Source organism: Hemiscyllium ocellatum, chromosome 3, assembly GCF_020745735.1.
Source record: "Hemiscyllium ocellatum isolate sHemOce1 chromosome 3, sHemOce1.pat.X.cur, whole genome shotgun sequence".
Classification (NCBI taxonomy): domain Eukaryota; kingdom Metazoa; phylum Chordata; class Chondrichthyes; order Orectolobiformes; family Hemiscylliidae; genus Hemiscyllium; species Hemiscyllium ocellatum.
Window position 1 is genome coordinate 67,840,883 of NC_083403.1, and position 20,544 is coordinate 67,861,426.

A 20,544-nucleotide genomic window follows, 5' to 3' on the forward strand; every position below is an offset into this window, starting at 1 on the left:
CATTAAAGTCAAGAGTCCAAAATAAAAGGGTAGAATGAGAGAACTTTCTCACAGTTTCTTTAGTTTCTTGTTAATGAGTTCACGCTACTGATAGTCGCAGACCAGATTGTAAATTCAGATGAGAAACAATTAGGAATCCTGACTATTTGAAAATTTATGAGGTTTCTTCAACATAATTTCCTGAGCAACATAGACTTCAATTCCAGCCTCTTACTCTTATAAGGGAGAATGTGCTACCATCCTTGCAAACCTCTCTAGTAACTGTCCACAGCTTCCAGGTACGTATTGCAAAAAGCTGCTGTTTTGCAGAAGCTGTTGCTCTGTAATTGGCAGTGTAGATCCATTCAGGTGTGTAGGGTCTGGTTGCTCAACAGTTATGTTTTCCAAAGTCACTTGCTATTTTGGAAACTTCTAATAGAACATGGTTTCCTTTAACCTTTGACTTTGCCGTTCCAAACAATTGCATGATAATTTGTTTCCAAAAAAGGAATGTCCAAATATTTATTATTTCAATCCACATAATCTATAAATAGTTGTATTCCTAGCATCAGTGGAATTAAATTTAAATTATTCAAAATTATGTTAATCAATAAATATTTGTGATCCAAGCGTCAATACAATAAAATTTACATTATTCAAAGTCATATTTCATACACAGCGTCGTATATTTGTAGCCTTTATCAGAATAATTTCTAACAGATTCCTGTGTTAAAACAGGAAGTTGCATGTGGGCTTGCATCTTATATTGAATTTTGCGAAATAGGCTGAGTTTGTTTTCCTCAAATTTTTATAATTTAGGTGAAAATTGAAGTTCTGTATGAAGCTTGGACCATGCGAGTCTGGTGATCATCCTATGCTATTCACTCACAACTGAAAAATACCATATGCTCTCGCATCCAAAATTAGTATGAGGCAAATATTAATTAACAAAAAACATATCTTACACTCTAACATCCAAAATCAAGATGAGGTAAACATAAATTAATCTGTAAACTGTGGTTAAGCACAATACCCTACACACATATGACCACAGCAAATGCCATGGATTTGACAGATTTCAGTAATCACTGAGAATCACAAAGGTTGCCTTAACATTCAGGTCTCCCGTCCAGAGGGATTTCATATATCAGTTCTCAAAGTCTCTGCTTCTCAATTCATCCAATGTTGCTTTGATTTGATGTGCCTGAACCCTTGCCCATTTTCTGATGGTTCAGTCTTCTCTTCCACCAACACTGGCTCCCTGCCTAAACTTCAGCTCATGCTCAGCTCTCAACACCATCTTTACACGGAGCCTGCATGCAGCAGCAATGCCCTGTGAGGAATTTCCTCCTTGTTCCTTTGTCACAGTCTTTCGTAATGTCAAATGCACTCCTGTCCAGTGAAACTGGGTGCCCTGCCCCATCCTCTTCAACTCTGCTCCCTGCTGACATGAGTCAACTTATCCATGGAAGAGGAAACACTGTTAGTTCTGCTGTCTTGTGTTTTGGCGATGTACTTGCCGTAGCTCAATAACTGGAGCTATGTAAAGTAGGTTTGGCAATGGCAATATTGGTAGGTGTGAGAGAGTAAGGTAAAGCATCTGAACTTTTGACTTGAGTTTTTGGAACTACTGATCAGTAAGTGACTGAGGACTGGTGATGCAATTGGCAAGAAGCTGTACTCACCTCCATGAATTCATTGAACCTACTCTGGAACTGCTATCAGGTCCTTGGGGCCAGATTTTGGAAACTGGCCTTCTACAGCAGTTACTCCCATTCCATCTCAGCAGAACATTCTTGCCCCAGATGACTCTCTACTGCTGTCAACTTCCTGGAGTAAAGTCTCCAACACACCTTTGATGAACCTCAGGTCTCTGTATCATGACTGCTGGTGGCATTTCTCCTTTCAGCCACCTGCATTACAGACAGTCACCAATAGTTTCCCTATAAACATTGCAATTCTCCTTCAAGAGGGTCAGCCTGCCTTTAAGATGTGCCAACTAGTGAAGTACACAGTGGTGCGCACTGTTAAGCATTCGTCCAGTCAGTAGCAGGATCCATAGTTGTCTTACTCAACAGTGAAAATGTACATTAATTGCCCGACAAAACATCCAAACCAATATTTTCCAGATAGGTAACTGGCCATGAGCAGTCACTATCAAAACAGGTGAGTGAGTGACTTGCATTTAAAATTAGCATCTAAATTTCAGATAAAGTTTGTATGTTCCCTTGTTTGCAAGTCCTCATTTTGAAAAACAGATATCACAGAAGAAATGTTCATCATTTGATAATTCATATTGCCAACCCCTGTCTACAACTTGGTATGATATTGTAAATCTCGGCTTTCTAATTAATAAAATTTGATGAAATTTATATTTGCACAAGAGTCTTTTACTTAATTTTATCATTTTAGGAAAACATCACCATATCGAATGCACAGCTGTTTAACAAAGAGACAGCTAAAATCAGTGACCGTGCCAACCAGATCAATGGACAAATTAACGATATTGCTGATTTGGTCCAAGGTAAAAGCATAATTCATTTTCTATGAAAAGCAAAGCCTACATTAATCTGAAATTAAGCTGAAATGTCGACCATTTTCATCATGTAATCTGTGAGCTAGAAAGAGATGAGGACAAGATGAAGAAGGTTTGCTTTCAGAACATTATAATTATGTAGAAGGTCTTCTTTTAATTATAGCAATTAACTAAATTATACCATTAAGTCACTTTGTGCCTATGCATCTGTGTTTGTTTTTCTGGTATGTTTGAAATAGGAGGTCATATTTCTAAAGTTATCTATTTGTCACTGTTGAAATCCTGACAATTTGGTGGACATGTTCAAACTCTGGTGAAGGTGGTGCAAATTATTTGTTCATGTTCGCATTTAATACAATTCTATGTGGATGAGTTCATGGACAGATTGATTCATCCATTTTTCTTCAGGTAGAATAAAGGGACAATTAGTTCCATCCTAAGATATGTATTTGTGCTTTGAAGAGAGTAGTGTCTGCATAGGGCCTTACCACTAGCCAAGCTGTACAGCCAGAGCACATGCATTTAACTGAAAATGTAGAAAATGGTGTATAAGTCGTGCACACATAAAGCAGAAAATTTGCAACTCGGCCAATTACTGCCCCATCGATATACCCTCAGTCATCAGTAAAATGACTGAAGGGGTCATCAACAGTGTTATGAAGCGACATCTGCTCAGAAATAACCTTCATACGAATGCTCAATTTGAATTTTGCAAGGGCCACTCTGCTCCTGGCTTCATTGCAACCTTGTTGCAATATAGGCAAAAAATGCTGAACTCCAGAGGGGAAGTGAGAGTGACTACTTTGGTATTAAGGCCACACTTGACCAAATATGGCATCAAGTAGATTGCTCTGTCCTGAATAGTGTCAAAGTGTCTTGAGTGCTATTGGAACTGCACTCATCCAGGCAAGGCGGAATATTCCTCCTAATTTGTGCCTTATTGATATTGGACAGGATTTTGTGAGTCAAGGGGTGAATTACTTTCTGCAGGTCTTCTATCCTCTGACTTGAGCAAAACTAAAATTATGGGGAATCGGGGAAAACTCTTGACTGGTTGGAATAATAACTTGCACAAAGGAAGATGGTTGTAGTTGTCAGTTGAGTATCGCTGCAGAAGGTCTTTAGGTTAATGTCCTAAATGCAACCATCTTCAGCTGCTTCATAATTGACCTTTCCTCCATGATAAGGTCATAAGCAGGGACATCTGCTAATCATAGCCTAATGTTCGGTGCTATTTGCAACTCCTTAGATAACAAGGCAGTGCATGTTCAAATACAACAGACTTGGGCTGACTGATAATATTCTTGCCACACAAGTGCTAGAAAATGACCATTTCCAACAGGAGAGAATCTATCTATCAACAAGTAACATCTAATAACATCACTAAATAACCCTTTGTGAACATCTTGCGAGTTACTATAAATCAGAAACTGAACTGAGCTGACGATATAAATACAGTGGCTACAAGAGCAAGTCAGAGGATAGAAGACCTGCAGAAAGTAATTCACCCCTTGACTCACAAAATCCTGTCCAATATCAATAAGGCACAAATTAGAAGGAATATTCCACCTTGCCTGGATGAGTGCAGTTCCAATAGCACTCAAGACACTTTGACACGATTCAGGACAGAGCAACCTACTTGATTGGCACCACATCTGCAAACATTAATTCCCTCCAGAGAGTGAATCTCTCCAGTTTAATGTTTAACACACTTGGCAATTCTGATAGTCATATGCTACAGATGTATATTTGTGCTTCTTGGTAGTTTAGAAATATGGGCTAATCAAGTTTCCGGTTTCTAGATATAATTTCACAAGTATTCAAAGTTTATAGGCTTGGAAGTTCAAGTCTGACATAAAGAAGCCTGGTTCATCACTTGACTTAACAATTCTGAATTAATTAAATCAATGTTAGTAATTTAGTTATAAACTATTAGAAATATATTTCTCCTTTTTTATTTACAGGTGCTATACACATTGAATCCATTTGAAATTATTAGGTCAACAGTGCATTCATAAAATTAAATTGTACATTATGATTGTAATGTGAAATGCCAAAGAAACTGAAGCCCAATCACTATGCAATCAACATTACCTATAACTATCCATTTTAGATTAGAGTAAACCACATTGCAGAGCAGTTGAAGTTAGCCGTTGACATTCCTGATGAAGAGTTTATGCTCGAAACGTTGACTCTGCTGCTCCTCAGATGCTGCCTGATCAGCTGAACTTTTCCAGCATCACACTTTTTGACAGTTGACTTACCTGTCAATGTTTGAGTTTGGTAAGGTGTTATCTCATTCTATTTTGCAGATATTATTGAAGGCCTAAACAAATATGGAATTGAAAAAGAACTGTCAGCTGAGGAAGTTAACAAAAGCTTTCATGAGGCGAACCAGATGTTGGATGAGCTGAGAAACCGGAACTTTTCCAACCAAAAACCATTGACTGAAGAAGAAAGAACACAAGCCCGGAATTGTACGTTTTGATAACTTACATTAGCATTATCTGCTCTGCACTGAAAATGAAGTATTCATCCAAAGATATGGTCATACGGTCTCGATAAAGCACAATGAGTTTTGTCTAGAAAAGTAGAAATTGAAAATCCCTATAATTTAATAAAATAATGAAGTCTCAATTTCATGGTTTGTAAAAATACTTTTTAAAACTATATTACAGTCAAACAAACCAAACAGTAAACATTAGCCATCAATACTCTAATCAATGTAAGTTACAAAAGCATTCATAGCAAATTACAATAAATTGTGAACTATAAATCAAATATTAAATGGCAGATGAAACTACAAATTAGCTTAACAGTCCATTCATCAATCTCAATTACAAATTTCAGTCAAAGTATAACTCAGCTTCTCCCTCTAGGAACTAAACTGATCCCTAGCAGACAGTATACAATCAATTTTGACATCCATAGGTATGGTCTTCAGCAAAAATAGCATATGTTTACAGAACTTCTTCACCCTAGTTTCAATCTCAAAGATCCAATAATATTATCTTCAGCAATCAGAAACAGCTGCAGAAACTGTATATTAAGTTATTCTTAGATTCTGGATCCAGCTTCTGTCATTTTCATCTTGCATATACTGGACTAATTAAGTTCTACTGGGTCAGGATTTATCTGTGTCTTTTCAGTCTCCCAACAGTTTTTGTTTCTCAATGACAGGTTCAGTTTTGGTTTCCTTATAAAAATGGGAGAGTCAGTGCCCTTAATTTTAATTTCCTGGTATACTGTATCGGTTGGGGTCTATCTAAAAAAAGACAAAATTTGAAACCACAAAATCCTCCACAGTGGTATAGTCCAACACCACATTGTATGAATTAGCTAAAAGTACATTTCCAACAAGTGAGTACACACTCCCTCTTCAGAAGTGAGTCTTCACTGCAGAGTTTCAATTTGTTTTGCATGTACTACCAGGATGGTACAGTGGCTCAGTGGTTAGCACTGCTGTCGCACAGTGCTAGGGACTTGGGTTTGATTCCTGCCTTGGGTGACTGTGCTGAGTTTGGTTATTCTCCCCATGTGTGCCAGGTGCTCTGGTTTCCTCCCACAGGCCAAACACATGCAAGTTAGATGGATTGGTCATGGTAAATTTCTCTGCAGTGTCTGGAGAATGTGCACGCTAGGTGAGTTAGCCATGGGTAAATGCAGGGTTACGGAGATAGGGTGGGGGTCTGGGTCTGGTTGGAATGCTCTTTGGAGGGCCAGAGAGGGGTCAAATAGCCTCTTTCCACACTGTAGGGATTCTATACAGAAGTGCAGTATTCAAAATCAGCCATGTACCTATTTTCAGTTAAACCATACTATATTTCTAGCTTCCTATTTCTTTATGTTTCCTAATTTGTCCACATTTGAGGATTTCAAAATACCAGTCTGAAAGTGTGTTCAACATTTAATTATTTTTCAGTGTTAAATCGTGTTCATGGGTTTTATAATAAGCTAATGGAAGCCAATAGCTCAATTCGTAAAATACAGGAAAATATTACCAAATACAATAATGATGTCTTAGACCTGAAGGAAGCACTTGAAGATGCAATCAAGACTGTTCAGCAGACAGAGGAGAAAAATGAAGAAAACATCAACGGTTACAAAAGAAAAGAGGTGAACCTATACAGGAATGCTTTCAATCCAAAATAGACGGCCAATTTATGACATATTACAAAATGCAAATCTAATCTCTCTGGATCATTAGTTGATAGAATATTTATTTCTGTACATACAGGCACCTTAAGGAGAAAGATACATAAATAATGTGGGTTAATAAAAGCAGAAAGTGCTCGAAAATCCCAGCAGTTCTGGCAGCATCTGTGGATAGAGAAATAGCTAATCTTTCCAGTCCAATGAGATCTCTTCAGTTCCTGAGAAGAGTTATGTTGGAATTGAAGCATTGTTTCTCTCTACACTGACACTTCCAGACCTGCTAAATTTTCACCACAATTTATGTTTATTTCAGATTACCTGAATCTACCATTTTGCTTTGAAATAATGAGGGTTCGTTGAAAGAAATTTGACTTTTATCATACACTGATTCAATAAGTTTTGATGCGCAATCCTCCATGTATAGGCAAAGAAGACCTGGGTCAGATGGCACCATGTTCATACCTATACCAACTGATGAATTTAAAAACATAGGCATAACTACACTAATCTGACATTAACCATGGGAGTATGGGCATTAGGTGAATTTATCCTTCTCTGCAGGCAAAAATCTAGGTTTCCAATCAGCCATTTGTTTTATAATGTTAGGTTGTACAGGCAATTTTGTCCTTTTGAGTTCTGACCCTGCCTATAGTTCAGGAGTCAGGCTTTTCAACATTGTAAATTACTTTGCTGGAAAGCTTGGTGCTACATTACCAGGGAATCCATACAAATAAATTTATAAAACTGTTTGGAATATTTAGTTAACTAAAACCTTCTCTCATGCAGATTTTCTCAATTTTTTTTCTTCCACAGAGACTTCAAAAAGTATTAAACAAACATTTTGCTGCTGTAAATGTGACGCTTATAACGGCTAGTAATAGCTTGATAGACACGGAAATTGCTATATCAGAACTAGAAAATAAGATTGTGGTAAGATAAGACAAATGTTAATAACTGGTTAATACTCCATGAGTGTGAAAGTTAATAACTGGACTTAAATATGTTTATATTTTATAAAAATATTCACAAGAAATATTTCTGCTGTTAATATTATTTATTAAAAAGTTAATAACAGGTGTATGATGCAAACATAAGAAGAAATACTTCAGTGATACTGAGTGAAAGCTCAGGAGGTTGGAATAAGTTGGGTGGAAATGGGAAGCATTGAAAACTTGCAATTCCAATTTTCAGAAATACATCTTGGCCTTAACATCGAGAACATTTTGCTTTTTAACATCAGCTCAATGCCTGTCTAACCACTGAAAGTGGTGATAATACGAATGAAACTAAATTTACAACAAATTTGCTCTGTAATGCGCAATTCTACTGAAACTGGCCAAACTCTTTCAAAGTTTTAAGCATAATTTCCATCTGTGTAAATCAAGTTGCCACAATCTAGTGTGAATTTAAAACATATTGTACAGGACTGAAACTGAAAGCAGGCCCTGCCCACAAAACTAGCCGCACCCACCAGATTGAAGTAATCATCATTGGGAGGTTCAAATTATTGCACTTGTTTGCAGACCTTCGAAGAGTCTCTTAAAATTAAATTTTAATTTAGGGTCAAAAAACTGAATAGGCACTTTTTGAAAGCTTTTGATAATCTCTATTTTTGAACCTTGAAGACGACGTACTATTACCTACTACTTTTGATGATTACTAGCTACTGTTCAACAATATAATCAGCAAGCAGTTGTATATAATTTCTGAACTTTTTTTAGTAATTTAAAATTGCTAATTATCATTAAAAGTCATTAGTAAACTAGATACTATGATTACAATACTTAATTTTTGGAATAAAACCATTGCCAGCCGTAGTAATAAAATTTCACTGAATTACCACTTTCTTTTATTTATATGGGATATGTATGTCACTGGCAAGGCTGACATTTGCTGCCCAATTGCCTTTGAACTGATTGGCTGTGCAGGGCAGTTAAGAATCAATCACATTGCTATAAATGTGGAGTCACATATAGGCCAGACTGGGTAGTGGTGACAGATTTCCTTCCCGGGAGAACATTAGATTGTCATGAAATGAAGTAGTGGTTAGAAGTAGCTTTTTTAAAGAAAACTTCTAGACTTTATTGAATTTCACCATCTGACCTAGTGAGATTTGAAACCACTAGCATTAGTCTGAGACAAGCATAGAAAATGATGGAGAAACTCAACACATCCGGTTCTATTTGTAGGGAGAGGAATATCTTTCCAGATTTCCAACATCCACTGTAATCTGCTTTTATTTGAGCAATAGTTGAGGTTCAGAATTACTAGTCCAGTGACACTGCATCCCTATATAAATATTGAAAAAATATTATTTTGAAGCCAGATAACTACATTCAAAATGTGATATATAAAATACAGTTCCAGAGTTAAGCAAAGATAAGGCAAGAACAAGGTAACACTGGTTAGCTGTGATGAAAGACAACATGACAACAAATTTCAAGAAAGATTTCATGCAAACAATATCAATACTTGAATCTTCTAGGTAGACTTGTCTCCTAGGTAGATGAGACTTGTTTAAATTAAATTTAGTGAATGAGTAGGAAGGACATAAGTGATAAAGATCTTTGTGCATTGTCCTCCTCCCCTCCAGTGCATGCTGTACACTCACTGGCATCCTGCTCACTATGTTGTGAAATACACAGGTGTTACAACTAAAAAAATGATGAGGGAAATGTGGTTTTAAGGGTTAAAGCAAATTGTCAGGAAATTAGTTGGGCTTGAAAACAAGAACTCCTTATTGCAGTCACTGGTATGAACTGCCTAAGGGTGGATTTCCAACTCTCACCTGCTTTATAAATAATCATTCGCAATTGGCACCCCAGCTCAGTGACATACTTGTCCCATTTCTTTTGTCTGATAAGGCTATCACGTCTGAGCAGCTTTGAGAGTTCTCAATAGAGAGGGAAGTGTTCAGATATTCAGATATTTTTAATGGCTAGTTACTTCTTTGTCCACTTGAATAGGAAATATTTAACTTTTCAATAATTTCTAAACATTAAGAAGTACTTCCAAAGTTTCAGTTTTTATCAATTGATGTTTTGAAAATATCAAACTTTGTTTTTTTTTAAATGGCAGAACTTGTCTACATTCCATGCCTCGATAGATGGTGCTCAAAACCTACTGAGGGATAAACTGACTAATCTCTCAACATATGACAAGTCCCTGGTTCTCCGTGCTATAGACTATGCTGAACAGCTTCGGAAACTTGCATCAGAATTGGCGAAGTAAGTTGTACCATCCAGTCTCTATATAATGAAATTGCTAAGAACAACAATATTGCTTAGAGCTGCAGTGAAATGGATAATGCAAAGAAAGGATGTGAGCTCAGTGACACACTGATACACATATATTCCTGCCTCAGGCGACTGACTGTGTGGAGTTCGCACATTCTCCCTGTGTCTGCGTGGGTTTCCTCTGGGTGCTCCGGTTTCCTCACACAGTCCAAAGATGTGCGGGTTAGGTGAATTGGCTATGCTAAAATGCCCATAGTATTAGATAAGGGGTAAATGTAGGGGTATGGGTGGGTTGCGCTTCGGCGGTTCGGTGTGGACTTGTTGGGCCAAAGGGCCTGTTTCCACACTGTAAATAATCTAATCTAATATATTTTATATTCTAGGGTCCTAAAAGAAGGATGTATACATTTTCCATGCTATGAAGTCTTACATTTTTAACCAGACTGCATTTCTACGATACGTGGTTGTACAATGTTGAAATGCATCTTGATGGTTAATTTGTCTTGTAATTTCTTGGGAAGGAGTCATTTGGAAGGTTTACACTTATCTTACCATCTTTCTATCTTTAAAGTTAGTTTATGCCTTGGTGGTCAATTCTGTGTTGAAAATCACTGAATGTATATGCTATTCCTGTGGCATGGCAGTCTTTGCTTCTTTTGCTGCAAATGTGTTGCTGGTCAAAGCACAGCAGGCCAGGCAACATCTCAGGAATAGAGAATTCGACGTTTCGAGCATAAGGGCTTATACTCGAAACGTCGAATTCTCTATTCCTGAGATGCTGCCTGGCCTGCTGTGCTTTGACCAGCAACACATTTGCAGCTGTGATCTCCAGCATCTGCAGACCTCATTTTTTGCTTCTTTTGGTCCCACTGAAGACAGTTAGCTGAAAGGATGGAGGCTTCACTGACCTCTAGTTTCTCTGGGCCCTTTTCTTGTCCATTTGAGCTTTTCATTTCTACTTACCTTTTTGAAACAGTCAGTCTCCAGAGGTCACAGCTATTGATGATTGTTTCCCAGTGGTTTGGATGTGAGCATAAGAGGTAGTTAGTAAGTTTCAGATGACACCAAAATTGGAGGTGTAGTGGACAGCGAAGAGGGTTACCTCAGATTACAACAGGATCTGGACCAGATGGGCCAATGGGCTGAGAAGTGGCAGATGGAGTTTAATTCCAATAAATGCGAGGTGCTGCATTTTGGGAAAGCAAATCTTAGCAGTACTTATACACTTAATAGTAAGGTCCTAGGGAGTGTTGCTGAACAAAGAGACCTTGGAGTGCAGGTTCATAGCTCCTTGAAAGTGGAGTTTCATGTAGGTAGGATAGTGACGAAGGCATTTGGTATGATTTACTTTATTGGTCAGAGTATTGAGTACAGGAGTTGGGAGGTCATGTTATGGCTGTACAGGACATTGGTTAGGCCACTGTTGGAATATTGCGTGGAATTCTTGTCTCCTTCCTATCAGAAAGATGTTGTGAAACTTGAAAGGGTTCAGAAAAGATTTACAAGGATGTTGCCAAGGCTAGAGGATCTGAACTACAGGGAGAGGCTGAACAGGCTGAGGCTGTTTTCCCTGGAGCGTCGGAGGCTGTGGGGTGACCTTATAGAGGTTTACAAAATTATGAGGGACATGGATAGGATAAATAGACAAAGTCTTTTCCCTAAGGTTGCAGAGTCCATAACTAGAGGGCATAGGTTTAGGGTGTGAGGGGAAAGATATAAAAGAGACCTAAGGGGCAACAGGGTGGTAAGTATATGGAATGAGCTGCCAGAGGATGTGGTGGAGGCTAGTACAATTGCAACATTTAAGAGGAATTTGGTTGGATATATGAATAGGAGGGGTTTGGAGGGATATGGGCTCGGTGCTGTCAGGTGGGACTAAATTGGTTTGGGATATCTGGTCGGCATGGATGGGTTAGACTGAAGGGTCTGTTTCCATGCTGTAGATCTCTATGACTCTATGGTGTTGTGTTGTTTTCCCTCACCTTCACTTCTCAATAGCAGGTGTCCATGTAGTGAAGATATTAAAGCCTATCAGGTCATGATCCAGTGGCTAGTTCACCATACAAAAAGATTGTAGTTACCTACCTGCTATTCATCTTGTGAATATTGTGCGTTGTTGGCTTTATAGTGATGAATGTGTGCTGACAGGCCTTTAAGTTGGTTGAGGCACATAAGATGGAAACTTTTTTTCTCCTGCTAAGTCTGTTTCACAATTGGCTTTGTTATAGGTGAGTGTACTGAGCCTTCACTCACTATTTAGTGTTCCCAGTTTGTTTACTGTTATTTCACACTCTTACTCAACTTGGAAATAATAGCTGCAGTTTTTGTGATGGTTCTGTTGATTTCTTCTGGTGATTGCTTAGTGTAGATGTGTGATGCTCTCAATGACCTCCAGTATCACATTGTTAATGCTGATAGACTATGGTACTGCAATGTCTTAAGACTCTGACACTTGACACTCTGCTGCTTACGATTAAACCAAACTATATAGAAAGGTGATAGAGAGTCCATTTACTACGGCAGCTGTCCCTCAGTATGGAATGTTAATGTGTTATTTTCACAGCAACCCTTGCCCATCCAAGGTCCTCTTTTATCTTGGATCTTGGATGGGTAAGACTGAACAGCTTTTTGTAGATAAGCACCTTTTGTAGATTACCTGAAGGCATGCAACAGCAAAGAGAAAAATATGGCAAATAAGATCAGTGCATCTCAACCATGTATGGCCCCGCTATGGATCTCAGAGCTGCTGAACAAAATGTGTTCTGGAAAGAAAAGATCATAATGAGTAGCATCAGTGGGAAAGCCAGATTATTCCAGTTGCTTCTGCTCATGTTGTTGAATATTTTGGTGAGGTGGATGAAAGCAATGAGCAATAGTTTCTTTTGTTCACAGCATTTCTGTGGGGCTGAGGAAATCATATCAATTGTGGATCTTCCTGTTCTGAAAAACATTGGAACTTGTGATAGAATGGAATTGAATAGGAATTTTTATGTGCAGTTTTACATGAAAAATACAGTGAAAACTTTTATAAGTCATCCCACCACCGCATCCTACATCAGTGATAGAAATCAGACATGATAAGAAAATAAAGTAAAATTAAGATAAAGTTCATCACAGTTCTGTTAATGGCTCCTGGGCTGGGGAAAGCCAGTTAAAGAACAATGGAATACCCTGACGATGCAGTCGGGATGAGACTGCCATGCCAGGCTGCTGGAATACTAGACTGGAAGCCTCTGCTGAAGAAGACCGCCATGCTGTTCCCAGACCACCACACCTGGACGAGACTATCTCTCAGGTCACTGGAATACCTGGACACCAAAAATGAAGAAGACCTCCACATCGGGATGAGACCGTCGTGCTAGGACAAGACTGGCACACTAGGAGATTGCCACGCTGGGCCAACACCACCCTTTTCCTCCTTCAGGTGCCAGAGCTTCACTGCAGACCTGGATCCTTAGCTTAGCCCAAAGGTCTTGGCTAGGTGAGTCAGCCTTGGACCTGTCTTGACTTGCCAGGAGACCCCAGGCCAGGCAGGAGCCGATTGCGACTCGTCCTGGCATTGCTGCCACTGAAGGCCTCCTCCTTCCGTCACTCTCCAGATGTCACAGAAAAGAAAATCAAGAAAAACTAAGAAATATACAGCAAAAGTAAAAAGATGAAAAACAGACAGAATGTCAACAAGACCGGACGAGCCCCAGGCTCACACCCCCTCTGCTGCTGCCATCTTAAAAAAGCTAATACCGCCACATAACTTCTCCCCTGCCTTTGTTCTCAATGGAGCTGCTTTATTTGCGATTAGATCTATAGCCTTTCTGACCCCATAATATACAATGTTATTCACCATATGATAAAGGTGTATAATGAATATTATAATTTTGGGAATGTGGATTTTTAAAATGGGGGCAGGATAGATGCATTTAAAGAAGATCTGCAGTCTGACAAGGGCAATACTGGCAAATAATTTCCCCACAACATTCAGCTGGGAGATTCCTTGATAGCTGTTGCACTCATTGTAGTCACCCTTGTTTTTTTTGTACAGGGTCTTCACCCATATCCTGAGACATTGCTCATTCCCTGTAGCAGAGACATAGAGTCTGTACAGATGCTGAAGGAGTTTTGCTTTCCTGTTCTTGCATTCACGTGGTGTAGCATCAGAACTTGGAACTTTGTCTTTGTGAAGCAAGTCAACAGCTATGTTTAGCTATTCTATTGTGTACTCAATATCCAGGTCTTCCTTAACGGGCAGACCTTCTCTGGTGTCTAAACTCTCCTGAGTGATTTTGTTCTCCATAGCGTTTAACTCAGGGTGGTAAGGCACAAATATCTCTCAATAGTTAATTATAGTCCTCCCCTGATGCACCCCCCACCCCCCACTTTGTTCTCAATAGAGCTGCTTTCTTTGCTGTAGGATCTGTTGCCTTTCTGATCCTATAATACACGATGTTATTCACCATTTGAAAGAAGTGCATAATGCATATTATAATTTGGGAATTTGGTTTTTAAAAATAGGAGCAGTTAGGTTTTGGTTTAAGCTCTATGATGATAACTTATTTTAAATAAGTCAGAAAAGCATTTGGAAAAGTAACCTAAATTCATAATTTTCAGGAAAACATGTGATTCAGTAAATGGCTATTCAACACCTATGGTTTTAATTGATCAATTGATAATATTGTGAAGCAAAAACAGCAAGTGCTAGAGAAACTCAGCAAATCTTGCAGCACTTATGGAGAAAGAAACAGAGTTAAAGTTTCAAGTCCAGTAAGAAGAAGAGTCATACCAGACTCGATACATTAATTTGGTTTCTCTCTGCACAGATGCTGCTGAGTTTCTCCAGTTTCGTTTGTATTTCAGAATTTCAACATCCACAGTATTTTGCTTTTATTTGAGTGTCGACATTGTGAGATTATGACCCACAGAAAAACAGGTGATATGGGGACATGCAATGATTCAAGAAGGCAGTTCACCAACACATTTTCAAGGGCTACTACAGATGGGCAATAAATGCGGGCTTTGTCCACGACGCCAAGTCTGATGAGTGAATAAACAAAAGTTTAGTCCAGAAGAGTCAGGTTTTAACTTTCGCCTAACAGAAGAATCAGGTTTGCAATTCAAGAGAACAGTTTCTTCCTAGAAATAGGATGGTTTGTTAGGTTTAGAATCTCTGGGTTGAGAGAGAATATCAAAGTCTTTTGGCTGTCAGACCTTGAAAAGGAATCTATGCCTTCAGACTGGGAAAAAAGTCTTAACTGTTTTAGCAGTCCAAGAAGAAAAATTGGATAGAGTCAGTTAAGTAAGAAATCAGAGTTAAGATGATAATATTTCTCTGCGTTTGAGAGTCTGAAAATATTTTTTCTGGAAAACAGTTGAATTTTCTGCTTAATGAATTATGATCTTTTCAAATTATTTATATATACATTCATATAATCTGCTTTTTGTCCTTGTTCATAATAAACTTGTGTTCTTCTGTTAAAAGAGTACTGATGGCCCCTTGTAACTAATCACTATATAACCTAACTGCAAAATTAAAACTTATGATCCATCAAGCCCAGGTTTTATTTTGGGATCCGACTTGTCCAATATCACCATCAGCTAGGATCATAACCACTGTGACAAAAGGCATTTGAATATGCTGGCAAGGCTGTAATCTGTACTCATTGGCAAAGCACCTACAATCAGTTGGACTTTACTTTGAAGACCACTTACTGCATTTAGAGCAATCTCACCCCAATCTCAAATAAACAACATCACAACCATGTGCACCAGATTGATGGATGACTTTTTGCTGGTTGATAGCACATGCCAGGCAGCAGTGTGTGACATGAAACTTGATTGTCTGAACATTGACATAGCTTCAGTATAAACAACCAGACTTGCTGAGATTGGATCACTGAAAGAAAAAATCATTACATATTTCTCTGATAGGAAAAGGTGCTGATGGAATGAATGTAGAGGTTTGTATGTTTGCTGTAAATGACTCATGACTCTCAATGACTAAGAAAACTTCTCAAATTATGTGTCTCTGCCTCTCAATTCAAAAAATCTAGTTAACCTCACAAGTGCATATGAGCTCTTAAGTATTGTGCTGCACCTGAGGGAAATCACACTGGTGCTTAGAGGAGCTTGACATTATCACCAGAAGAATTCTTAAGTCAGAAGATGTTTTACTGGTGGAGTTTGCTCCAAGAGACTATGAGGCATGGCTCTAGCTTCAGACATTACAGCTTGGAAAAGATAAATGAGAAAGGGCAGAAGCTACTTGATTACTGATGCTACCTCGAGTTTTGCATAACTAAAACTTTAAGGACAAACCATGCTGTGAGCCGTCCTCAAGACAAGTAAGATCAGTGCATTGTCACTAGTTGGATCTGCCTATGGCCAAATGTGACTCTATCAAGAGCATTCTCAACACAAGGTAGCTACCGCGATACTGAATATGATATGGATGTGCACCATAAGCTGCAACCCTTGAGGTTTTTCCACTTAATGTAAAAATGCCAATATCAATTTTAGCCAGACTACCCAAATAAGAATCAACCCCTCCTTGTTTGGATTGAACAGATACTGACAGCACCCACACCCACGGTACAGAAGTGAAATGGAACAAGCCATCTACAATACTGTGTCTTGAACATATGGAGACCAGGGTCTGAAGATGCTGTTGGGTTCAGGGCTAACACAGCTGGAATGAAATTTGACATTGAAAACCAAGCAATTGCAATCTTTAAGTGTTAAACTTATTTATATGACAGCACTTAGTCATATGTCTTCATGTATTCTTGTACCAAATCATTATGGAAGTGATGATGAAAATCATGAAAATGAAGCAGGAAGGTGATATTAATATCACTGGACTTGGAGCTGTAAATGTTTGACGCTAGATTTCAGAGTTTGTAATTCTGCACATTCTCCTCTTGGCCCTCAAGGTAACTTTAAAAATGTAAAAACAAGCTTGACCAGAGTTCTTGAAGCCCAAATCATGCAGACCGTAGTTGACTGTGCTAGCCTGAATCAGCCTGGGGTCAAATTGGCGCATTTGTCACTGCTTTATTAAGACGCGATCCTGCCATTTCATTTAGGTCCTGACTTCTCTGGAACAGACTAATTAATCTCTATCTGAATTCATGCAAGCAAAACGTTTGAGATATGATGACCTCTTGCCCTATTCTATCAACACCCTGTACACCACAGTTGTGCAGCCAATTTCAGTATGAGTGCCTTGTACAAGTTTGCTGACAACCACCATCGTGGTTGGATGGATATCAAACAACGATGAGATAGAATGCTTGGTGTTGTGATGCAATTACAACAACCTCTCTCTCTCAATGTCAGCAACCAACAATCTGTCCTGGACCTCCCATTTAGATGTGATGGTCAAGAAAGCACAACAACTTCCTCAGGCAGTTTAGGAAATTTAGCATGTCCATGAGGACCCTCAACATGGATGCACCATAAGCATTCTATCCGGGTGCATAACAGTTTGTTATGGCAACTGCTGTGCCCATACCATAAGAAACTACAGAAGCATATGTGCACAGTCCATTATGAAAGCCAACCTCCCATCCATGGATTCCACTCACACTTTGTGTTGCTGCAGAAAGGCAGCCAACATCATCAAAGACCCCTCCCACCCCAGTAATGCTCTCTTCCAATGTCTTCCATCAGACAGAAGATACAGAAGCTTGAACAGACCCACCAATAGATTCAAGAACAGCTTTTCCCTGCTGAATGGACCTCTCTAACTTCAAATAATGTTGATCTTGTTTTGTGCACCTTCTGTGCAGACATAATCTTGTATGCCTTGCATTGTCTAAGCACCCTTTAATCTGTACATCCTTGTTTGCTATGGCCAGCCTGTACTGCTCGCAAAACAAAGCTTTTGACTGTACGTAGGTACATGTGACTACAGTAAATCAAATCAAATGAAATCTTCACCCCTGCATTGCTTCCACACAATGAATGATAATTAAAGCCAGGTCTTGTGATATCATGTTAGTAAGAAATGACTTTTTTCTTTTCACAGTATTTTGAAGAGTATTGATGCAAATGGAATTGTCCAGAAGGCTATAAATGCTTCAAATGTCTACGACAATATTGTTCAATATGTAGCAGAGGCTGAGGAGAATGCAACCACTTTACTCAATGCTGCACAGAGAGCTGAGGATGTAAGTGTTTCAATTTTAGTTTATTGAATCTACTGTGAAACAAGTTTCAGACACTTCAAGAACACCATTAACATTTAATGGGTACAATTATATTTAGTCTAATTGCATTTTTTTTATTAAATAAGGGTAATTTTTTTCTGTTGATAGTATAGTAAAGAATGGAATTCACCTTTTGTGGTTGAAAATGTATTACATATTGCATGTCATGTATGTCGAGTAAAAAATGAGGTCTGCAGATGCTGGAGATCACAGCTGCAAATGTGTTGCTGGTCAAAGCACAGCAGGTTAGGCAGCATCTCAGGAATAGAGAATTCGACGTTTCGAGCATAAGCCCTTCATCTCCTGATGAAGGGCTTATGCTCGAAACGTCGAATTCTCTATTCCTGAGATGCTGCCTAACATGTCATGTATGTCAGCATGATTCCAGTTACTTCTTAGTCAGTGGAATTTTTTAATTTCACACTAACCATTTATGTTGTCTCTGAATGAAATTTCCAAGGTTTTTTTTAAAATGTATTCACTTATTCATTGATGTGCCCCATTGTAGGAGTAATTGCTGAACCTACTGCAAACATTTAAAGTGCTTATTACTTTGTATGCCGATTGGCTAATATTTTAAATCAGCATTGCATTTGCCTTGGAATTTTTCTTTCATTTTAGCACTGTTAGGACATTTGGATAATTTTGTATCTGTGTTTAGCAGAAGAAAAATTAAACTGCAAAATAAACAGCAGTTGAATCGCGGCCTAATTCAGTTGCATGGCATCAGATTTTTAAAAAAATGTTTGCATGGGATGTGCATGTTACTGGCAAGGCCAGTACTTCTTACCCCTCCTTAACTGCCCTTGAACTGAGTGGCTCATTAGGTCATTTCGGAGTGCATTTAAGAGTCAACCACATTTCCGTGGGTCTAGAATCACAGACCAGGTAAGAATGCCTTGGCTAATCCAAAAGGTGCTTGACAGTGGAGCAATGTTGAGTCAATTGGAACTGACATATTAATTCGGAATGGAATGAACTTTACAATTACAAAATAGTTTGATTAACATCAATATTTTAGATGATTAGTCTGCTATCAAATTTTGACTGATCATCTCTGTTAGCTTTCAAAGGCCCTGCAGAGTACTGTCTCACAACTACTTTCATTAATATGAATCAGTACTTTAAACTGTACACTTTATTACCACACAATGTGCTTTCTAGTGGGAAGTCACATTAATAATGCAAAGCCTGAATAGCAATGGAAGCTAAGGTCAGCTATTATTGCAACCAGGGAAACAGATAAAAGATATTTAAAGGACAGCTGATAAAACGCCTGCACAGTGAGGGACTAAAAAGATAAACTGTGGGAAAGAAGAGTAATCATCATCCACATTCGGTTTACCAGAAGCACTGGATGCATGAAAATACATTAGTGAAATCAGAAAGCACTAGCAGATTGAAGTGACATGCTAAAACAAGCCAGCATAGGCAGCCAAGCAAGTAAGTTCCATCTTTTCCTGATACAAAATACTAAGCTGCAGCACTAGCTACTTAGATTCAAACACCTCAAGGCATAGGATTTGTGAATGGCGACTCTTGGAATATTAAATTACTTGTAATTGTGAAATGACTTCAGGAACTTGACTGCATAGCCACTATTCCCATCACCCACGAAGGAGCAGCGGTCCGAAAGCTTGTGATTTCAAATGAACCTGTTGGACTATAACCTGGTGTTGTGCGACTTTGACTTTGTCCACCCTAGTCCAATACTGACACTTCCATATGATAGCCACTATTCTATTCCCAGCAGAGGTTAAACACAATGAATATGCATCTGTAAGCTTGAGTTATTCAGTATGTTTCTAGAATTGAGTAACTGTTCGACATTATCATAGACTTTCAATAGTTATACTTTTTTTGCTTGTAAAACATGGTTCATATAATAAACAGTAAATAACGTATGCAGTGAAGATATAAAATATTTCAGGAAGCTGCCACCTTCCAAAGACACCACTTCTGAAGTCACAAATTAGAAAAAGCATCAATAGAGTTGGAATGATGAAGCTGGAGACATGTATTGAAATATTATTATTTATGTCATATAGGTATGAACTACAATAATATTACAGAGAGTATTGATCAATGAAAATAATCTTTGAAGCTGCTAACTTGAGACAGCATATTACTACTTTGGAGTAAATTTTCTTCCTGGAAGCGTGAAAAGTAATCATTTAGTGGACTGACAATCATTAAGTGCTGCGGGCTACTTTCCTAAAAATGGAAATATGGCTGTTGTCACTGAGCAAACCAACACTTTGTAATACATTTCACAGTTTTACTATCACAGTGACTGCTAAGCACAAACTCAGCTATTCATTGGTAATGATCTCAATATCAAGCTTGAGAATATAGCGCCTGGAGAATCATACTGCATAGTTCAGAAGGCGAAAGTGATGGTGTTTTTAGGATAGGCATAAACCAGCCATAGGTTTGA

General features: G+C 38.5%; 1 protein-coding gene across 1 annotated transcript in view; it reads left to right on the top strand.

Moving 5' to 3' along the window:
- Window positions 1–20,544, top strand: part of lama4 (laminin, alpha 4) — a 184,879-nt gene that overhangs the window by 71,079 nt on the left and 93,256 nt on the right. Inside the window, exons 11-16 of the mRNA XM_060850742.1 lie at window positions 2,392–2,503; window positions 4,828–4,992; window positions 6,438–6,631; window positions 7,484–7,600; window positions 9,749–9,897; window positions 17,927–18,068. Of these exons, the coding sequence (XP_060706725.1) occupies window positions 2,392–2,503; window positions 4,828–4,992; window positions 6,438–6,631; window positions 7,484–7,600; window positions 9,749–9,897; window positions 17,927–18,068 (879 nt within the window). The remainder of the gene's footprint in view (window positions 1–2,391; window positions 2,504–4,827; window positions 4,993–6,437; window positions 6,632–7,483; window positions 7,601–9,748; window positions 9,898–17,926; window positions 18,069–20,544) is intronic.